Genomic DNA, 19663 nt, shown 5'->3' on the forward strand with positions numbered 1-19663 from the left:
ATGTTCCGTTATAGAGATTTTAGTGACTTTGTGACCAGTAATCACCGAACCCGCTTTACATCTATTTATTATATTCTAGAGATTCTAATTGTTGGCCACATGGACAATCCCTGAAGTACTATATTGCATTCAATTTATTTGTAAATGCTATTAGTAATAAACTGGTCAATTGTCGTTTCTCACTATACGCTGATGATCTAAAGCTCTATTTGAGTCTCGATTCTGAACGTTCTTGTGAGCTTTTAAAAGATGATCTTAATGCTCTTCATGATTGGTCGTTAACCAACTGTTTGCCTCTTAATGTCTCCAAGTGCAAGGTTATGTGTTACTCCAGATATAGATCCATCCCCGATCGTACCTTTTCATATCTTGTTGGTAACTCTTTATTGAACTGGATCGATTCTACTGTTGATCTTGGGGTTGCATTCCAGAGTGACCTAAATTTCTCTGATCATATTGACTCCGTGTGTTGCTCTGCCTCACGAATACTTGGGTTTGTCTTTCGTAATTCTCGACACTACCATAATCCCGCTGTTTTGAGATTGCTGTACAATGCTCTAGTTAAGAGTATCTTGAAATATGATCTGGAATCCTTCCACTAAACCTCTATCTATGAAACTTGAACTTATCCAAAGATGCTTTCTCCGACTGCTTTATAAGGAGCAATATGGGATTTACTCATATTTATTTCCTTCACGATTCGTCATGGGTATGGTCGGCTACACTTCTCTTGACCACAGGAGGAGTGTTGCCCTCATCAAGTTCTTGTATTGCATACTTAGAGGCTATATCTCCTGTCCGTCTATCCTGGCTGAGTTGGGCCTTCATGCTCCGGAGAGTGTGATATGGACCCTCCATCGTCCCCTTTTTCACACTCCTCTGGCTAGAACTGTGGCTTTTAGTTATTCTCCCATTCCTCGTGGCCTCCGTTTCTTAAATTCACCGGATGGTGCCATTGACATTTGTCACATCTCTCTTCATTCTCTGCACCACTTCCTAAGTTACGGAAGTCGCGACCATTTAGAAAGGTTGAGTTAGTTTATTCAATTATGAATTTATTAAGAATTTTTTTTTCTATGTCATGTTTTCTTTATTTTTCTTTTCTTTAAGTATTTTTAATTGTAAAATTTCATGTACTTTTTTCCTTTTGTCCTTTCTTTATCTTTTTAGCACACTCGTCGCTTTGGAGCAATCTGTTAGACGAGTAGACGAATCTGGCAAAATCTGTGCACGGTGAATGAAAGCATCATCGAAGGTACGAAAGGATCTCTAAATATCGTTATTTTTTTAACCCCAAGGTCAATAACTGTACACTGGCCAGCAAGAATGCCACTGAAAGTATGGGGCTTTAATGAAAAAATCAAAAACATACATTCAGAAATTAAAAATGTTTTTATTTTTAAAACATATGTACATACAAATGGGTCAATAATGTCTTGTACATATACATCAATAAGCAAATATAATAAAAATAAAACTAAAAAATATGTATATATGAATTTTACCACTAAAAATAGATTTGGTTGTAGTTGGAATTATTTATAACAAAATTGAATGTATAATGCAAAATTGCACTGTATTCGAGCACAAAACCAAAAATACTATTGTTGCAACATTCGTGTTTTCAGTTTCTGGGCTGGCAATTTTATAAAAGATTTTTGGTTTCGTAAACTAAAAAAAAATGTTTTAAATCCACTTTGGTTTTAAAACACAAAATATATTGGACATTTATATTTATCATATAATTAATATTTTATCAAAAAGTTACAAACTAGTAAGTACAATATTGATTTTTGAAACTTTTAGCTTAATTAAAATGTATTAGCGCGAATGGCGCAGACCGAATGCCAATATTTAATTTTCTTTTAGAAATAAATCAATATCACATTTGATTTAAACAATATTAATTTTTAAGTAACAACTTAACAGATATTATATAAAAAAAATCAAGAAAAAAGTATACTTTTTTTTATAAATCTATACACATGGCATTATGATAAGTTAACATACAATTTTAACATGTTGCAAAAACCGAAATCATAACTGTATTAAAATTATTATAATAGACATATACAAATATATAACACTATTATACATGTATAATATAATTTTTTTTACATATACATGATTAGACATTTGTCAACTATGAACAAAATACAATTAATGTGACTTAATAAAAAAGTAAAATGCAAGTGATTTTTTAACAATTCAAGGTGTCAAAAAAAATAAAAATAAAATCCACTTTATTCAAAGACTGAATATTGAAAATGATTCATTTGTTTTTGATAAAAATTGGTCCCAAAGCAATATTGGAATTTATGTATATTATACAAAGATAACACTTTTACCTTTTTACTTATGAATGTGAGCTCTTTTTATTTCTTTTCAAAAATCCTAAAATTCCCTTTTTATCCTTTTTCTCCGGTGCGCCGCCCGTAGATAGCTCGGATTCTCCGGAACTTTCTGCTGCTCCAGTACTAGAACCTTGATAAGCCGCTGAAAATTTATACAAACACTATTTTTAATACTGTTTTAAATGTTGGGACATAACTTGCGAATTTAAACCAATAAATAAAGAAGCAAAAAAAAAATACTCCATAATTTAATACTTTCTGAAGGAATTGGTTTATTTTTGCATATGACTTAACCACCACAAATTCACTACAAGACTCAAAACTCAAAACACCAAATTCAAAAGTAGAGGTTAAGATATAATAAGGGAGAAAATACATTTAAAGAGAGGCGACCACATATTTTTGATATATTACATTGTATATACAAATAATTAATAATAGATAAAATCAAAAATATTTGATCACATATTAAACTAAAATATATAATATATAAATAAAAATATTTACATAATGGATTAGTTGAGTGAGTGTAAAACTGATCAATATGGATTGTGAGGCGAATTATTAAAACCAAGCGAAAAATAAATAGTGTATTTATCTCATGATGGCATACTTTATCTCATATATGTAGTATTTCCTCATCAAAAATGATGTATTATTAACAAATCCAATTTCAATGTACATGTGTGTATTCGTGTCAAATATGTACATTTGAAATAGGCTTAATAGAATTAACAAAATACGCCTTCGTGAGATAAAAGCACTGTATGTATAAAATCCATGCAATAAATAATAGATAGTGAGTGTGCAAACTTGAAAATAATCACACGTTAAAGTAATAAAAATAATAAAAATAGTGATTAAGAATAGCTGGAAAGAAATCAAACCGTCGAAAGACATGTATATATGTATATACAATCTGATTTAGCGATGAGAAAATAAAGTGAAGCATCAAAATTTCTACAAAAAAAAAAAAAAAATCATGCAGCGGAGTAGGCAGGTATCCTCGGACGGTAGTCGACTGACCGTATTCGCTGGCCGAGTAGAATTGAGCTGTGGGCGCGGCCGTATCGGTCCAGCTGGTCTGGCTCGACGGCCGATTGTTATTGTTGGACGACGAAATGACGCGTTGGCGATGGTGTTGCCAATCTTCGGTGTCGTGATGCTGATGATGGTGCATGTGGTCGAATTGAAGAGGTCTTCGTGAAGCCGGCGGGAGCGTCTGCGGCAGCGGCGGTGGATGGTTTTCCGCATCTAATCCATTCGTACATTTCAATACTCAAATATGCTTGTTTTCCCGTTTCTATATATGTATACTAACTACGTATCTTCATCGATATGATGTTTGCATCATAAGATACACTAGAGTGCGTTGAATTTAAATAAATATGTAGTAAAATGTTCATTAAGATCAGCGTTCATTTTGCATGATTTAACTGTACATTGAGAAAAATACTTTGTATCTTAAAAAAAATGTTTGTGCATTAAAAATTTGCATTATTTTCGGTTATATACCGAATTCCATATTTTGGCATTATAAAATATGAAACGATCGTTCGAAAAAATAGATTTTAGCATTAGAATAGGGTAAACGGACTACTAGTCATATGTGAACCAGTCACAGGACAACCGGTCGCTCTAGATCGGTCACACGTGATCACCCGTCACACCCTAAAATCGGTCACGAGAAAACAGGTTGACCGATTTTAGTATGTGACCAGTTTTAATGTGACGGGTGATCACGTGTGACCGATCTAGAGCGACCGGTTCACATTTGACTAGTAATCACCGAACCTAGAATAGATACAAAAAGTGGCAAAGTTGCAGTCTTCCGCTATTGTCAACTGTCAACTATCAAAAGTGTTTACTTTTGTTTACGTATAACGTATGAATATGAATGATGTCAGGTCGTAGAGTCGAAGCTAAGGTCGTAGGTGTCGAAGGTCGCAAGCCGAAGAGTAAAAAAAGGAGGAATCCAGTAGAGCGAAGCGTCGGTCGTTGTAAGTTCGTATTTTGGTCATTGTAATACACATTTAAGTAGCAAACATCAGCTTTTTAAGTAGCAAATATTTTTTTCAACGATCAAAGCAAAGTTTCTAATGCAATCTGTATCCGTCATTTAGAAATGCACACAAATTTTTTGTAATGTACAGAAACTTTTTTTAATGCACAACAATTTTTTAAATTGCTTTTTTAAATGCACATTTATCGTATAAAACGGACGTTTAAATTGTTCCCTAATATAAATCAATTAAATCACTAAATATGATAGACGCATGCAACGATGATTCATAACAGTGCATAATTATGAACAAATGCGTGAAATGATTCTATTATTGTATGTATGTATAGAAACTTTTATTGTAATCATTCAGTGTTTTTTTTTTCATGATACTTACGTTGTTGTGATCGAATGAATTGAGTGTTCAAGTCGTGGTTACTGGCCGGCTGATGCGAAGTTCGAAAGCCTTGATTCCTCGGAGCCGCCATTAGAACCTGCTCGGAATGAGGTCGACCAGCGCCATTGCTCAAATGTTGATCAGGATGATGTCTACAATCAAAACATTATATTGTTACGTATACTAAAAAGAGCCGCCGAGTAGTTGCAATCGGATTAGCCCAAGTAGCATCCCAGAGACTGTGTGACCGTTATAATTGGTTTCGAGGATTATCGGCAAACTAAGTGCATGTAGGCTAAACAATGGCGACCGAGTTGGCCGTTATTGGTCCCTTCTCAGAATTGACCGATACCTTGGTACCGTGGGACCGAATGTCGTGGGAATACATATCCGAGTACGTGACCATAACAATAGGTAAACAAATCATACGTCGAAGATGTCCTGAGAGACCTGCCCCTTATAAGGCGGTACTTAGGCGATATCAAGACATTCTGGACTGAGCACTGCCAGTGTGTGTATCTCCTTAATCATCAATAAATGCTGTGACACGACTTTGGCCTATTACTTGGATCCTCCACCCACCTCTACGCAACAATATCATTATACCAAATAGTCATATTTTGACCGCCAACTGACTATTCAGGAATTGAAATCATCAGTCAGTTTTTATTTACCTCAACACTGCTACATTGTTATTATCCTTGGGCGAAACAGGTGGAAGCCGTGGAGGAACTGCTGGCGGAACTAAAAGCAATAAAAATGGCGATAAGCACTGTGAAGAAGTTATATGTATATGCAAAGTGTTGTGATCGATAGTTACGTTGTTTTGAGGGTGATTCCGGAAGCGTAGACGTTCTAGGCGGCGTCGGTGGAGTACTCGGAAGATCGGACGATGCGAGTGACTATACAAAATAAACAATAAAAAAGCCTTTACAAAGATAAAATTCAAAATACAAAAGAGATAGCAATATGTATAGTTAAATAAAGACCTGCTGCGAGTTTCTATGTTGTGTCAATATTTCCGTTTGTGTTCGTTGTCGAGTACGAGGTTCTGGAGACGAAGTAACGGATGAACCTGACGATGCATTTCCACTGTTGATGAAAAAGTGAACTCAATTAGCAAATAATTTCTTATCATACTGTCAGTGTATGCAACACAATTCATATTATATACATATATGAAGAGGGTCAAGAACATATAGATTTTTTAAACCCTGATATATTTATATTAAATCAATTGTTTTGAAATCTTAATAATTTGTATGCGAAAACAAGTGAGATAAGTACAGGTTTAATTAAATTCAAACGTGTATTATTGTTCGTAATCAATTATTTCTTCGAGTTGTGTCTGTTACAGTGCACGTGTTCACTCCGGTTCGTTCATGAACATACTACTTTGTTCATAAACGAGCTATTGGTTTTAGTTCAGGTGCTAATAGTCAAAAATTAACTTTGGATAAAGGTGGCAAGGCCATTCGTACTGGTTTTACCGGAAACAGTACTGGTTTCCGGTTTATTAACCCTTTGCCCGCGTCACCAAATTTAGCGAACATGCCCTGTACGCGGCTGCTTTTTTGCGGATTTTGTTATCGCGTTTTCGACTATAAATATAGGTTGTAATATTTTTTTGAATTTTACAACCTATATTTATTTTTTTTGACTACTGCCATCTATTGAATCTGGTAAAGTATACATTTAGTAATATTTTCAACCAAGTTATAAAATTTTAACACAATAGACGGCTCTTATACAGGTTGGAACTTCCAAGACATCTATGCGTGTCTCGCGCGCTAAGGGCATGTTCGCTACGACACGTATAGTAGTCGTACGTGGTGGAAAGGTTAAATCAAATTTAATAAACCGGAAGTGGGATTTTTATCTCTTCAAAAAAAGTCAAAAATGTTGTGACCACACGATTTTTTCCACACCCCTGAACGTATCAAGCTGAAAATTTATATTTGTATTCTTTATGTACTAACTTAGTCGATAAAGTTTTGGTCAGAATTCGTAAGCCGTAAGTAGTCATTAAAACAATATTTCATTATTTTATTTCGGCCTTTTAAATTATTTTTATCTTCTTGATATTTAATGTGTATAACATTTATAGTGATTTTAAGTAATCAAGAAATTTTGAACAAAATCCGACAGCCGGAAGTAGAACTTTGGCCTTGTGTGAGTTTCCCCACATTTGCGCCCAATTTGTATCGGAAATGCTCTCATAGCCGGTATATGTGAACATGTTTGTTTAATTATCGAATTTTGTTTTTTATCTTTCTTATATTCCTCAAATACATAGATAAAGTCGTGGGCTGGCCCCATCCGAATCGTTTTGTTTGTACCTATGCTGAAATTCTTTTTTACAGCAACCATCACAGGCATACACACAATAACTCATGTAAGCTTCATCGCAATCGGTTGAATGGTATAGGAACGCATACGTGACAGACAGAAAAACATTGATTTTTATATATGTATATGCCGGGTTCATCTAATGTCATCAAATGCCCATTTTCATACACGGGAATGGCTCGTTTGAATAGTATATGATATTTACTCTTTCAACTTTTGACGGATGGCTTCTACATCTGGCTCCTTTCCGTAGCTGAGCAGCTGCATGGACGGAGGTAAGTTTGCGTGGAATACAATCTTATTGACCCAATCTTCAAGCATGGCAGCCGATTCACACCCGAAGAGGAACTCGGCGCCGTCGACGCACCGAAGTCGGAACACATGTTTGCGTTTGGTGTAATCTTCAGCGCGTTCGCACTTGGCCTACAATAGAAATGATGTATTTTAAAACGGAAATTTTACAAATAACAATTACATATATTAATGTACATATATTACCTTCAAGATGACGACAGGTGGAGCTGCCGCTTTCGACTGTGTAAAATCGGCTTCGTCTTTGAAGAAACACAATAGCTGGCCGCACAAGACGGTGTAGTAACCTCTCCAAGACCTGACGGTGGCACGTTTGCCGCCGCAGCCAAACTCGTGTTTCCTCTCCAAGTAACCTTCGATTTCGACTGGCGGTAGATCGCTGGCGTCTCCTCTCTGGAATTTCCTAAAGCTCTGTGTTCGCCTTCTGGTCGTGAACGACGGTGTTCTTTTAGTCGTCTTTCCCGGTGAATCCTAAACCGAACGAAATACATTATGCCTCGTCTCTAAAAAAAAATGCTCACGCTGCTACGGAATATACCACATCGACAATACAATAACAATTTCAAAACCGCATGCACCGATAATCATGCTACAGAACGAGTAAAACATCCACCACCGGAAAACCGATCAAAAACAGTATACTTAGCTGTGTGTCGATAAATTAATCGGAAATAAAATAGTGAATGTGAAAATTAAACAAGTCTGAAAAATAGTTAAATAATAGTAATGAATGATTGATTTTAAATTTTATTTAACAATTAATATTAGTTTCAAATTCAAGAAAATCACATTCTATATAATAGTATGGAAGTACCGATGAAATCCATTCTTAGACATCTTCATAAGAATAAACCACCAGTTAAAATAGTTCATTACGACAATAGTAGTGTGTCGTAATGGATCTGGTGTTATTTCAATGGAAGTGAAATATTCTATTCAATCATTATATTGTAACATGGGAACCCGAGAGAGAGTATCCACTGTCTAAGTGCATTCGTGGGTGAACAATAGAGACCCCGGATTAGGCTAACGGGATGAAGTGCCCGAACGAAGGATACGCTGGAGTTCTCACAGACCTGGCCGAGTGCGTGCGTAATCAATGGGTCCACCTTACGGCACAAACTCTGAGTTGATGAAGACTCGAAAAATGAACTCGCACCAAAGCATTAAGATTAGGAGTGAGGGGGGGGGGGTAGGCTATTTACGGGACATGTACACATGTATGCGAAGAGATTGATGGGAAGAGCCGACGAAACCGTCTATCCCCACTCCTAATCTCAATGCTTTGGTACGAGTTCATTTTTCGAATATTCATAAACGCAGAGTTTGTGCCGTAAGGGTCACTGGTAAACAATAGACCCGACAGGGTAGGGTAGGCCTTTAAGTGCTTAGATAATAGACACATTGATGGATGGGGGGAAGCTGTGATGGGCAACTTGTCCTTTATAAGGAGGTACACACGGTAGATAAGATTATTCTGGAGTGAGCGGTGGATCCGTGTGGACCTCTTGAATCGTTGAATAAATGCTGTGCACGAATGAACGGTGGATACTCTCTCATGTTCCCCACGCTACAATATTAATCGACAGTATAGTTTGCGATATATATATTTCATAGTGTTAAAGTGTGAAAACGTGCTGTTATGTGTAAATGTAGATGTGTTGTTTTTTTATTTATTTAAACGTGCTGTGTAAGATTCGTTTTATGATTTTTTTTGTTTATATTTGTCTCACCTTCGATGCGGGACTTTTAATTCCAACGTTCTTGTTATCCTGCTCTGCAATTGTGTCCGGCTGCAAATATTCCCCATACACAAAAACCACATAAAGTCAACGGATTACAATAATAATAATAAAAAAAGCCAGTAATATTCAATCTACAACTTACAAATACCACTTTATAATATAACACACTGGCATTCAAATGATCGATTCGAAGCAAAAATATATGTAAATCCTGGGTGTAATTACAACAAAAGAACATTTTCGATTTTTCGATTGAATGCCATACGTGAATATTATAAAAAGATTTTGACATATCGATCATTTATAAACGCTCGTATCTCTTAAACGAGAACAAATCAACAAAAATCATTGTCGCATTCGAATTCAGTGAGTCAAACTTATGTAGTAAAGCTTGATTAATCTCCACTCTGGTATTTTTTTGGTTGCTCAATGTAAAAATATAAAATATGAATTATAATAATAAAAATATACTAATACTTTACAGTTAATTTAAATTAAACCCGAAAATCCTATTTGAACATTATCCTAAACAACTATTATTCCGAAGGTGTCACAAAGTCTGCTGTAAATTGTCTCATTTTTAAATGTGTAAATAAAAAAGTTTTTTAAAAACATAACTCTTCTATAATTTGTATATAAAATTATTATTTTGAATAAAAATACCATTAATTTTATTTTACTACCGCCATCTATGTATACAATTAATGACTACGAGACGTCACCGAGATTAAAAATTTTCGATCTTGATACGCTTCTTAAACGATATTTTATCTCTATCGTAATGGCGGAGGATCCATTTACTTATATTGATGACCAAAATGAGCAATATGGCAAAGTATGAAAACGATCGGATAAGAGGCAAACTTTTTCCTGAATTGTAATGGTAAGTGAAACGTTAAGGAGGTATGTAAAAAATATATAAATGATCGATACACAATATTAGGTTATAAAACATCACCGAACCCAATCAAATACACTTTTAAATTAGATACGCTGAAAAAGTCATCAATTCAAATGTAACACACATCAAAGCTATAAGCGATATCAATACTACAAACTTCATTTAGGGAATAATACAATATAATTTTCAATATAATTCTGCAAAGCATATATGTATATATACGATATAAAAAAGAAACTAAAGCGAAAGCATATATATTATATATATAAATGTATAATCGACAGACTTAAAAGAAAAAATAAACAGAACTGTTGTAAGCATATTTCATATATGTATGTAATGTAAACTTTCAATATAATAACAACAAAGTAAAAACCTTCATGCTCTCAGCCCTCTTCACGCTATTTGTAACCCTTCTGAGATGATCGCTCATTATGTGAACCGTCGAGTTGGACTTTTGCATAGACGTTGGAGGTTTGCTCGGACTAGTGACGACGGGAGATGAGCCTTGCACGGTCGGGAATGTGTTCGCCGGGGGAGATGGCTCCATCTGAAGATGCAAGATAAAACAATAAGCCGAACACGCTCCGAAGAAAGAAAAAAATAGGGAAGTGAGAGAGTTAATAAATACAGCTGTGTGATGCTGAAGGTGATCGCGATTTCTGGACTGGTCTTCCAAACGCCGTTGTTGTTCCAAACGTGCCCTTTCTGCATTTCGGAGCACTTCCATTCGCTCCCTTTCGAGCCTCTCCTTTTCGGCTTGTCTAGCTTCAGCTTCTAAATATTGTTGCTTACTAAACGCTTTTTCAACCTAAAAAAAAATCAATTACTTTATATATATAATATATATTGGGACAATGTATAGTCATTATGGTGAAACTTTTTGAGTTAATATGCTGAAAAATCTAAAATACAAGTTTGGTACTTAACCTTTCCAAAACTATATTAACTTATTACTGCGATTTTTTCTACTTTTGACTAAAAAACGAATCAGTCATTCAAGTATCTAAATTCAACTAAAACAGTGTCTCTCCTGCAGCAATTTTTTCTATAATAGTGTGCTCTGTTTCAGTTGATTTGTTCAAACAATCTTAGCTGACCAATACGAATGGCATACTTTTCTTTCTATCACAAAGCTAGCCGTAATGAGGTTGCTTAAAAGTCTCAGATTTCAATTGTAATTCTTTGTAATTTGATTTTTATTTGAAAATAGCAATGAATTTTCCTGCAGGCTGTTTTTGGCAAGCATGCCATAGGTTCGCTACCACTGCACAAAGGCATAATATGTCATAAAATTATATAATAATTTAGCCAGCAGCATAGCTTGGTGGTTGAATTAGTGCTAACCACCGAGAAATTGCTAGGCTAGATCCCGTGGGTCGACCATGGTTGACAATAATTTATTCAGAGTATTTCTGTAGTACTGCTGGTCAGGCTTGGATATTTGTGACGATTGGGATGATCGTTTCCTATCAGAGTTTGCTAATTTATCTAATAATTGAAACAGTTCCTCATCAAATTGAAAAAACCATCCTACCCACTATGTCACCATTATTTTAATATGATTTCAAAATGTATAATCTACTAGCTGAACCCAGTTGCAATGCCACAATAACGCATGCAATTCCCATTCCCGTTCCTATTTGTCGGAAAAGCGCAGGCGGCAAACATTTGAAATTATTCAATTGTTTGTTTATTTTACCCTAATAACGCAGGTGGCGAGGCGAACACATTTGAAATGATTGCGTTGCAATGCCAATCATTCCTGTTTACCCGTTCCCATTTTTGGGCGATTTTTTTTATAAAGAAAACACGGGGGCATACACACAATAACTCATGTAAGTTTCATCGCAATCGGTTGAATGGTATAGGAACGCATACGTGACAGACAGATAGACAAACATTGATTTTTATATATATATAGATTTCGGTTAATTATACTTTAGTATTAAACATGTAATATGTACAAGTTTAAAACTAAAGATGTCACTCAGTGGCATCTCGATAACACCATCATGGGAAAATATAAAAAAAATAAGGTCCATCGGCTATGTTGCCTTTCCGAAGTATTAAATAAATAAAATAAAATTAATACATTAATAAAAACAATACCATTGTAATTCGTTTGAGCATATTAAATCTCTCTTGTTGTGCTTCTACGGTGTTTTGGAAGTCTTCGTGCTTTTTGATCAAGTCCTCGACTTGCGGCACTGATTCACCGAGTTTACCATCACGAAGTTGAGGTTCCCTAAAAAGATCATATTGCAGTTACGCACACATATTTGAAGTCTATTCCGGTACGCTCGTAAGGGCAGCAGTGACATACCTAGTTGTGATCCAATTTTCGAGGAGGTCTGCGTCTCTCCTGAAGTTGAGACTGTCGAGATGGTGTTCGTAGACAGTGTGCCGATTCCTCCACGTTTCGTGAAGGAGATGAGCGCGCTGTCGTAGCACGGTCATCTTTTCGCTGATGTCGTTCGCCAAGAAATGATTTTGAGCGATCAACCTCTCTCCTGCAAGTCACAAAAAAGAGTACAAACACCGTCGCATCAACACACCATACATTACAATTAATATAGAACAATGTATACCAGTTTTGTAGAAGTTTTGGAAGTCGTCTTGTCGAGCGTCAATTTCAGTCTTGAGCTCGATGTGTCTGGCTAGTAATTGTTCAGCGCCGGGAACGTCCACAGCCAATTCGGGGGCTGTCACTCTGGCTATCATCTCACTGGTCCAAGCCCTGTTGAAATCATCAGAACACGTCACAATATGCATAAATTTACAAAGTCGATATAAACAACACAATGGATGAATGTAAACGCTTACAATAGTTCGCCGTGTTCATCAAAGTACGCCCGCAACTGACCAGCCTGTTGAAGATTATTTCTGGCGGACGATACTTGATGTAAGAGCTGAGTCAAAGAATCAGTAGCCTCGTCCAATTTGACGTATACGTGAGCGTGAGCGTCCGGAAACACTTCACCCAATCTGAAATGTAAAATTAAGCTAAGTCAATTCCATTCTCCATTTTATTTTATCCTTTAATTTATATCAGGAAGCCTAACAGATAACCCCAATGCACCTTCCTGGTCAGAAACTTTGATACAAATATTATAAGTATTGTGCAAAGTATATAAATAAATACATATCAATTAACATCTATGGTCAGATTTGTAAATTTGCAGCTTTTAATACAATTCAGCGAAATTCGAGAATACAGAAAACTCGAGATTTTGCGAGAAAATGGGTAAGGTTGCCAATTTGTTGGAACCATTTCAATTAAAATCAGATAAATCGGCAAACTCTGATAAGAAACGATCGACCTGGAGTCACAAATCCAAGGTCTGCCCAGCAGAAACCAGTGGGATTTGAACCTGTGACCACTCTGTTCAAAGCATTACATGCTAATAACTAGTCTATTCTGCTGGTATACATATGTATGTTTTTAAAAGCAAAACCACAATCAAATAGTCTTACCGTTTCGCTTCCGTCTTCAAATGCTCGACTTGCGTCTTGACAGCAGCAGTGTCAGCCTCTAAAGCGTCGTGTTTTTTAGCCGAAGCCTAAAAATAAATTAAAACGATGGTGAAATTTATTTGAACAACAGTTGAGGATTCTGATCTTTGCTTATAAACTATTTTTAAATTGGCTATGATCATAGAATCATACTTGAATTGTGTGTACGTCGGGTCCGTTGTGCGATAATTCCGAGCTGAGTGCAGATTCTTTCTCAGCGATCCAAGCGATGGTCTCGTCGGCTGTCCTGTCAAATATGTGAACTTGGCGAGCGCCTGCCAAAGCCTGAAGAAAATAATTTATATTATAGAAAATACATTAAAGACAGTGTGTATGATGATTTATGAATGAGTATTTTACATCTTGTCTAGCGTGAGCCAACTCGCGCAAGTCCTCCCACTGGTTGCGAGTATCGGCAACGCGAGCTTTCACATTATCGGCTTCGGGTGTTCTCTCTTCCAAGAGTCTTTCGCCGGCTTCGGAGATGGCTTCCACTCGCCCTTCATTGGCTGCATGAAATAATATCGAATTAAACGAATGTACACGCATATATATATATATATATATATATATGGGCATTAAATAGCTACGATCTGATTGATACGAACCGGTTAATCCAGCGATAAAATTGTCAAATGCCTGTATGAGGATTTCAACGTGTTCGACATCTGTCCCATAATCTTCAGAAGCGGCAACAGTCGTTTGGTCGTTGATCCATTCGTTGACTTCTTCGCACTCTCGTACAAATCTAAAACAAGCGAATAAAGTAATGGAGTTTTTGAAAGACCTGTCATCTACCTAGCAGTGGGTCTATACGGGTCTAAGAGTCTAGGTTCGGTGCATTATTTACCTGAAATATTTGTCACTGTCTTGGAGACGCTTCTGACGTTTGGCGCCTAGCAAAGTCATCTCTTCCAACGCTTGTTTTATAGCCGTCGATCGTTGGACAGCCTCAGCGCTTCCTTCTGCGTTGCGGGCTTCCAGAGCTTTAGCGAGTGTTTCGACTTTGCTAGCTTGTTTGTCGAATGTGCCAATCTGATGATTTAATGAAATTAATATGATGCGTAAATTAAAAATTAAATACTATATATGGATAGTGGATTTACTTCACGCTGAATGGCTTCCAAGCGCCTCTGTAGCGATTGCACAGAATCTTCATCGCGTCCGTGTTCGTTGTTTTCCAGAAGTGGTTTCCTTTCGGCGAGCCATGCTTCAGCTTCGGCAGCCTCAGCTGTGAACTGTTAAAAGAATATAAAAAATTATATATATTACAAATGTAATAGGCCACTTATAAAAATGCTTTTGAAAGAAAATACTCGGGTATTTGAACGACTACCCGCATTGCATCTTACTAGAAATTTCTCTAGTTTTTAACCCTACTTTATCTTCCTTGGGTTATTATTAAAAAAAAAAAAGAAATTGTCTTCTTTACGCAAATCAATGTTTAGAGCCATTTTTTTTTTAATTAAGTGCATCTCATTTTAAAGGGTCGGGATAAATAAAAAAATCCCAACTTAAATTATCTCGATGTGTGGTCTAAACGACATTAAAAGGATACAGAGAGATTGGTTCTATAAAAAAATCAATCGAAAACTAGAAGAATAAGGGAGAGAATCAGTGGCGGCTCGTCCATATGGGCTGCGGGCTGCAGCCTCCCAGTACAGTACAAGTGCATGCTATTTTTGTCGAAAATATGGGATGCGGGCTGCAGACCTCCCAGTACAGTTAATATGCATGCTATTTTTGTTTTCATTTGATCACCAGTATGGTCAACGAGCTACTACATCCTGATTAATTTCTGCAGCCCCCCCCCCCCCACTATGAATTATCACGAGCCACTACTGGAGAGAATAATGTGTCGTGATCGCATTTTAACGACTATGTCTTTCAAAATCCCAAAAGCGGACCTTTTGAGCTAGCTGAAGAAGTGAAAACAGAATGAAATTTAAAATTTTCTCTGCAAACCGCAAGAAGACGTCTGATGGAAGCCAGTTTATAGGGTTTCAGGAGCAGAAAGAAGCCACTGCTCAACAACACAATACGGGATTTATATGTACGGTAAATAAAAATTAATGCTTGTATGCTTGTTTACATCACTAAATGTAACTCGTTTACTCACGGTACCCGTATTTAAGTTTTGGATGGACAATAGATGTCTTTAAAAGGGGTTGTAGCGTTTTTACCCAATATTAAATGAGATACTTAAAGATTATAATTGAATAATAAAAAAATTACACACCAAATGCATATCGACGGCGTCTTGTAGCCTCAATTTGCGAATCGCAGCATTTTCTTTGATGAGACGCAAGTTGTCCTGTAATTCTTGGGTAGTTTTCTCCAATTGCTCGCTGCCGAAATGACCACGCATTTGCATCTGCGACGCACGAGCTGCTAGAGACGCTACGACAGGCTCCCTGCATAATTTGCAAATACACATTTTAATGCCACACCAAAAAACTAAAAACATCATTACTTCAAATAAAATTCACACCTAGACAAAAGCTCCACTTCGAGTGCGTTGTGTTTCTTTTGAAGATTGTGAGCGTGGGTGAGTGAAGACGCTACCACAGGTGCAGCAGCCAACGGAGCTCTTTCTCGGAGCCACCTGATCTCTTCATCAGCGTCGCGCGACCACCGTTGAAGCAATTGCGCATCCTCCAGATTGTCGCGTCGGATTTGCAAAGGCTCTTGCAGCTGACGATACCTAATAGCAGATGATAATTATTAATTTCATTGATCAAACTTCATACAACCGACGTTTTCAGGTTGAATTATTAACCTCGTGATAGCTATATCCACTCGTTGACTGATCTCGTCGCCCATGAAGTTTCCAGAAGCGGCCAACTGAGTGGCGGTATCGCGCAACTGTTTACATTCGTCTCCTCGTTGAAGAACGTCCTGCTCTAACCGGGTGTGCCTTGCGAGCAAAGCACCAACGGAAGCCAGATCCTTGCCTACAATCCACATTCAATGAGCAAGGAAAGAGTGGATAGTTATTTATTTTTGTTCAATATTATAAAAGCATACCGTGATCGTCACTCTGCAATTGGGATTCTACATCATCGATCCACACTGTGAAATCGTCAAGAGTGCGTAGAAATACTCTGGCTTGATAGGCAGCGTTGAGTCTGTTCCGTTTCTCGGCAGTAGTTTCTTGAAGAGACGTCCATTCATTCTCTAATCCATTGGTGTGCTTGGATATTTCATCGGCAGCGTAATGATTTTTTTCTGTACAAAAATTATACAAGATTTATTTCAAATCAAATATACCAAAGGATGACCATTCAACAATAAAATATTACATGTTAAAGCCAAACAATACTAACTGATTAAATCTTCTCCGTTATTAACAACTGAATGAATGCGATCTTTATTGGCCAAAAGCTCAGATTCGAAAGCAGTGTGACGTTGAATTTTACTTTGAAGATTAGACAAATCTCTGAAAGTCAGATAAATTAACATTAATCGATGCAATAAATATATAAAGATAATATTGAACTAACAAAAAAACCATACTTGTAATTTTGATCATTGGCAACTTGAGACTTGAGAGATATCCATTCATGTTCGTGATAAAGATCTTGGAGGAATCGTTGCAGTTGTAATGATTGTTGTAAGGTTCGGCCTCTAATTTCTGATGTTTCCTATAATAAATCAGTGACATTAGATACATATTTCATTATAAAAAAATATTTATTATATATGTATTTTTACTATACCTTGAGTTTAATAAGACGAGTTTCAATAGCAGTGAGGCGCCTTTCAATATAATCTTTATCGAAATGATTGTCACCGAGTAACACTTCGGCAAACTTTCTCAATTCATCAGCTCGGCCTGCCTGTTGCGCCAACACTAGTTTATTGAATTCTCCGTGTTTACGAATGAGTGCTTCGACCGCTGCAAAAAACAAAATTTATCAATTGGGTTCAAAATCAACACCAATACTATTTCATATTGAAGGTTTTCATACCGGGTACTGAGTCTCCCAAGTCATCGTTGTTCAAGAAGGCTTCCTTTGCTGAGAGCCAATCTTCGGTTTGTCTCGCTTGCTCTTTGAACATTTGCAATTCGTGCGCTTGAGTCAGATACACTCTCCTCTTGTCCCAAGCTTTGCTGAGGCCTGTGGATAGATCGGCCAGGCGCTTCGGTCGTTCGGATATGTCTTCATCAGCCGGTAAAGGAAGACTTTCAGCTTCTCGTTGCAAACCTTCGATGGCCTTCTGCCTGTTGTCGATTTCGGCCTGTTTTAAAATAAAATGTTATTAGATAATGTGTACATATGAGCGGGACAAATAATTTTTCATTATTAGTGACCTTTCGCTCTTGATGCAACTCGAGAAGTTCTTCAGCTTCCATTATATTAGCTGGTGATTCTACGATTCCCATTCGTTTCACCGTCTCGCTGTTCCATAATTCAAGTTCCTATAAGAAAATAAAAATTGTAGACATTGTTTTAAAACAAATTTATTATTATGAGACAACATATGTATGTAGCTTTCACAAATTAATTTATGTTTTGAACCACTTTTCAAAAATAATACATTATTTGTATCTCAACTTATAAGAAAATTGAAAATGTATGTAGTTGAGTTTGTATTTCACCAAAATAGTGTATTTATTTATGTAAAATATTACCAAAAACTAGTTCACATAAGCAAACCTTAAGATTTCCATCAAATTTGTGCACTGCATGAGAATTGTCCAGTTGTTCGCGACGTTGCTCTAATTGCTCTTGCAATTGTTCCCAACTTTGCTGCAATTCTTCCAACTTTTCATTGATTTCCTTTTCTTTGACAGGGTATCTATAATAGGAATATTAGTCAAATACAATAAAAATAGTAGCTTTATTAAAATAGATTTCAAAATATACTAACTTGGTAATCAAAGCATAGCCGTCTTTCACGTGCGTGTCGATCTTTTGCTGCACGGCAGAAGCGTCTCGGTGAAGTGCATCTCGGCGCCTTTGTAATCGTTCCACTCCTCGAAGATCCTTGACGGTACCACTGCTGGTGAGCAAAGCTGCCTTCTCAGCGGCTCTTTCGATCGTCTCCTGCACATCTCTGTTGAACTGATGTATTTCGAGAGCGGCCACCAGATTGTCACGGTACTGCTGAAGCGCACCGCTTAGTCCATGCCATTTTTTCATGAACGCATCACGTTTTTCAGAAACTGCAGGTCCCGACAATTGTCCCTGATATAAAAAAATACAACCGTTTATCTACATCCTTCAAGAGTTTAGGTTGTTTTAAATGAACGTTTAATTACCTGTTGGAGAAGCTTATCGGCCAAGACGCTGATCTTATGAATGTGCTTGTCATCGACTCTCATATCACTGTCGAGGTCATCTAATTTTCTCAAGAGTGCACTGCAATGTTCGTAATCGCGTCCGGTATCGGCTGCTTGCACCATCATCTCCTTATGTCGGATCCAATCTTTGATTTTCTCTACTTGGTTGTTGAATTCTAATATGTCTTGAGCTTCTTCGAGACCGCGGCCTATCAAAACAGTGGCAAAAACATTAGTCCAAATCCAATCATAGTAAAATCTCTCTACAAAACAAATAAAGTAAAAACGAACCAGTCTGTTCAGCCTTTTGAATGAGTTGCAACCAATCGCGTTGTAAGCGATCCATGGTTTCCCTTACAGGTGCGCTTTCAGCAGGTCCACGTCGTTCGGTGAGCTTCTTGGCCAGATCTCCCAGTTCCGATAAGCGACCTTCATTTGCAGAAAGCTCTGCTTGGAAAGCTTGATGCTTTTGCAACCTTTTGATCTTGTCTTCCAAACTGACCACTTCACCGGCTACAATGGTAATTTTGATGTGATAAAAACAATACAGATTATTCACAAATACATATGTTTGATGTTTTACTATACCTTGATCCATATCCAGCTTCTTCATCTTATCTTGGATCCAAAATTGTGTTTCGGAAACGTCTCTGGCGAATTGAGCGTGCAATAACGCGTCATCAAGCATGTCGCGTTTCATGATACATAATTCTCGCACCTAAAATAATAAATAAAATGAATTATCTATCCATCTTATCTTATCTTACCCATCGCAAATTTTATATTGAGAAATAATTAAA

The 19663-nt window shown here is 36.8% G+C and overlaps 2 protein-coding genes across 2 annotated transcripts in view; one reads left to right on the plus strand and one right to left on the minus strand.

Moving 5' to 3' along the window:
* The window catches only part of LOC143913041 (uncharacterized), a 478228-nt gene that overhangs the window by 333935 nt on the left and 124630 nt on the right, over window positions 1–19663 (plus strand). The window lies entirely within an intron of this gene.
* The window catches only part of kst (spectrin beta chain, non-erythrocytic 5 kst), an 89497-nt gene continuing 71262 nt past the window's right edge, over window positions 1429–19663 (minus strand). The window contains exons 42-76 of the mRNA XM_077432466.1: window positions 19452–19581; window positions 19155–19376; window positions 18843–19072; window positions 18452–18768; window positions 18238–18379; window positions 17892–17999; window positions 17548–17818; window positions 17296–17474; window positions 17093–17220; window positions 16903–17015; window positions 16604–16804; window positions 16356–16530; window positions 16068–16280; window positions 15816–15990; window positions 14683–14814; window positions 14427–14611; window positions 14185–14324; window positions 13937–14085; window positions 13730–13861; window positions 13538–13623; window positions 12887–13048; window positions 12652–12800; window positions 12387–12573; window positions 12173–12308; window positions 10692–10871; window positions 10437–10610; window positions 9148–9207; window positions 7601–7885; window positions 7308–7525; window positions 5743–5845; window positions 5574–5655; window positions 5428–5497; window positions 4754–4905; window positions 3381–3608; window positions 1429–2496 (exon numbers count right to left, since the gene is read on the minus strand). Coding sequence (XP_077288592.1) covers window positions 2357–2496; window positions 3381–3608; window positions 4754–4905; window positions 5428–5497; window positions 5574–5655; window positions 5743–5845; window positions 7308–7525; window positions 7601–7885; window positions 9148–9207; window positions 10437–10610; window positions 10692–10871; window positions 12173–12308; window positions 12387–12573; window positions 12652–12800; window positions 12887–13048; window positions 13538–13623; window positions 13730–13861; window positions 13937–14085; window positions 14185–14324; window positions 14427–14611; window positions 14683–14814; window positions 15816–15990; window positions 16068–16280; window positions 16356–16530; window positions 16604–16804; window positions 16903–17015; window positions 17093–17220; window positions 17296–17474; window positions 17548–17818; window positions 17892–17999; window positions 18238–18379; window positions 18452–18768; window positions 18843–19072; window positions 19155–19376; window positions 19452–19581 — 5754 coding nt within the window. The 3' untranslated portion in view covers window positions 1429–2356. The remainder of the gene's footprint in view (window positions 2497–3380; window positions 3609–4753; window positions 4906–5427; window positions 5498–5573; window positions 5656–5742; window positions 5846–7307; window positions 7526–7600; window positions 7886–9147; window positions 9208–10436; window positions 10611–10691; window positions 10872–12172; window positions 12309–12386; window positions 12574–12651; window positions 12801–12886; window positions 13049–13537; window positions 13624–13729; window positions 13862–13936; window positions 14086–14184; window positions 14325–14426; window positions 14612–14682; window positions 14815–15815; window positions 15991–16067; window positions 16281–16355; window positions 16531–16603; window positions 16805–16902; window positions 17016–17092; window positions 17221–17295; window positions 17475–17547; window positions 17819–17891; window positions 18000–18237; window positions 18380–18451; window positions 18769–18842; window positions 19073–19154; window positions 19377–19451; window positions 19582–19663) is intronic.

This window comes from Arctopsyche grandis, chromosome 6 (assembly GCF_051622035.1).
Source record: "Arctopsyche grandis isolate Sample6627 chromosome 6, ASM5162203v2, whole genome shotgun sequence".
Lineage (NCBI taxonomy): Eukaryota > Metazoa > Arthropoda > Insecta > Trichoptera > Hydropsychidae > Arctopsyche > Arctopsyche grandis.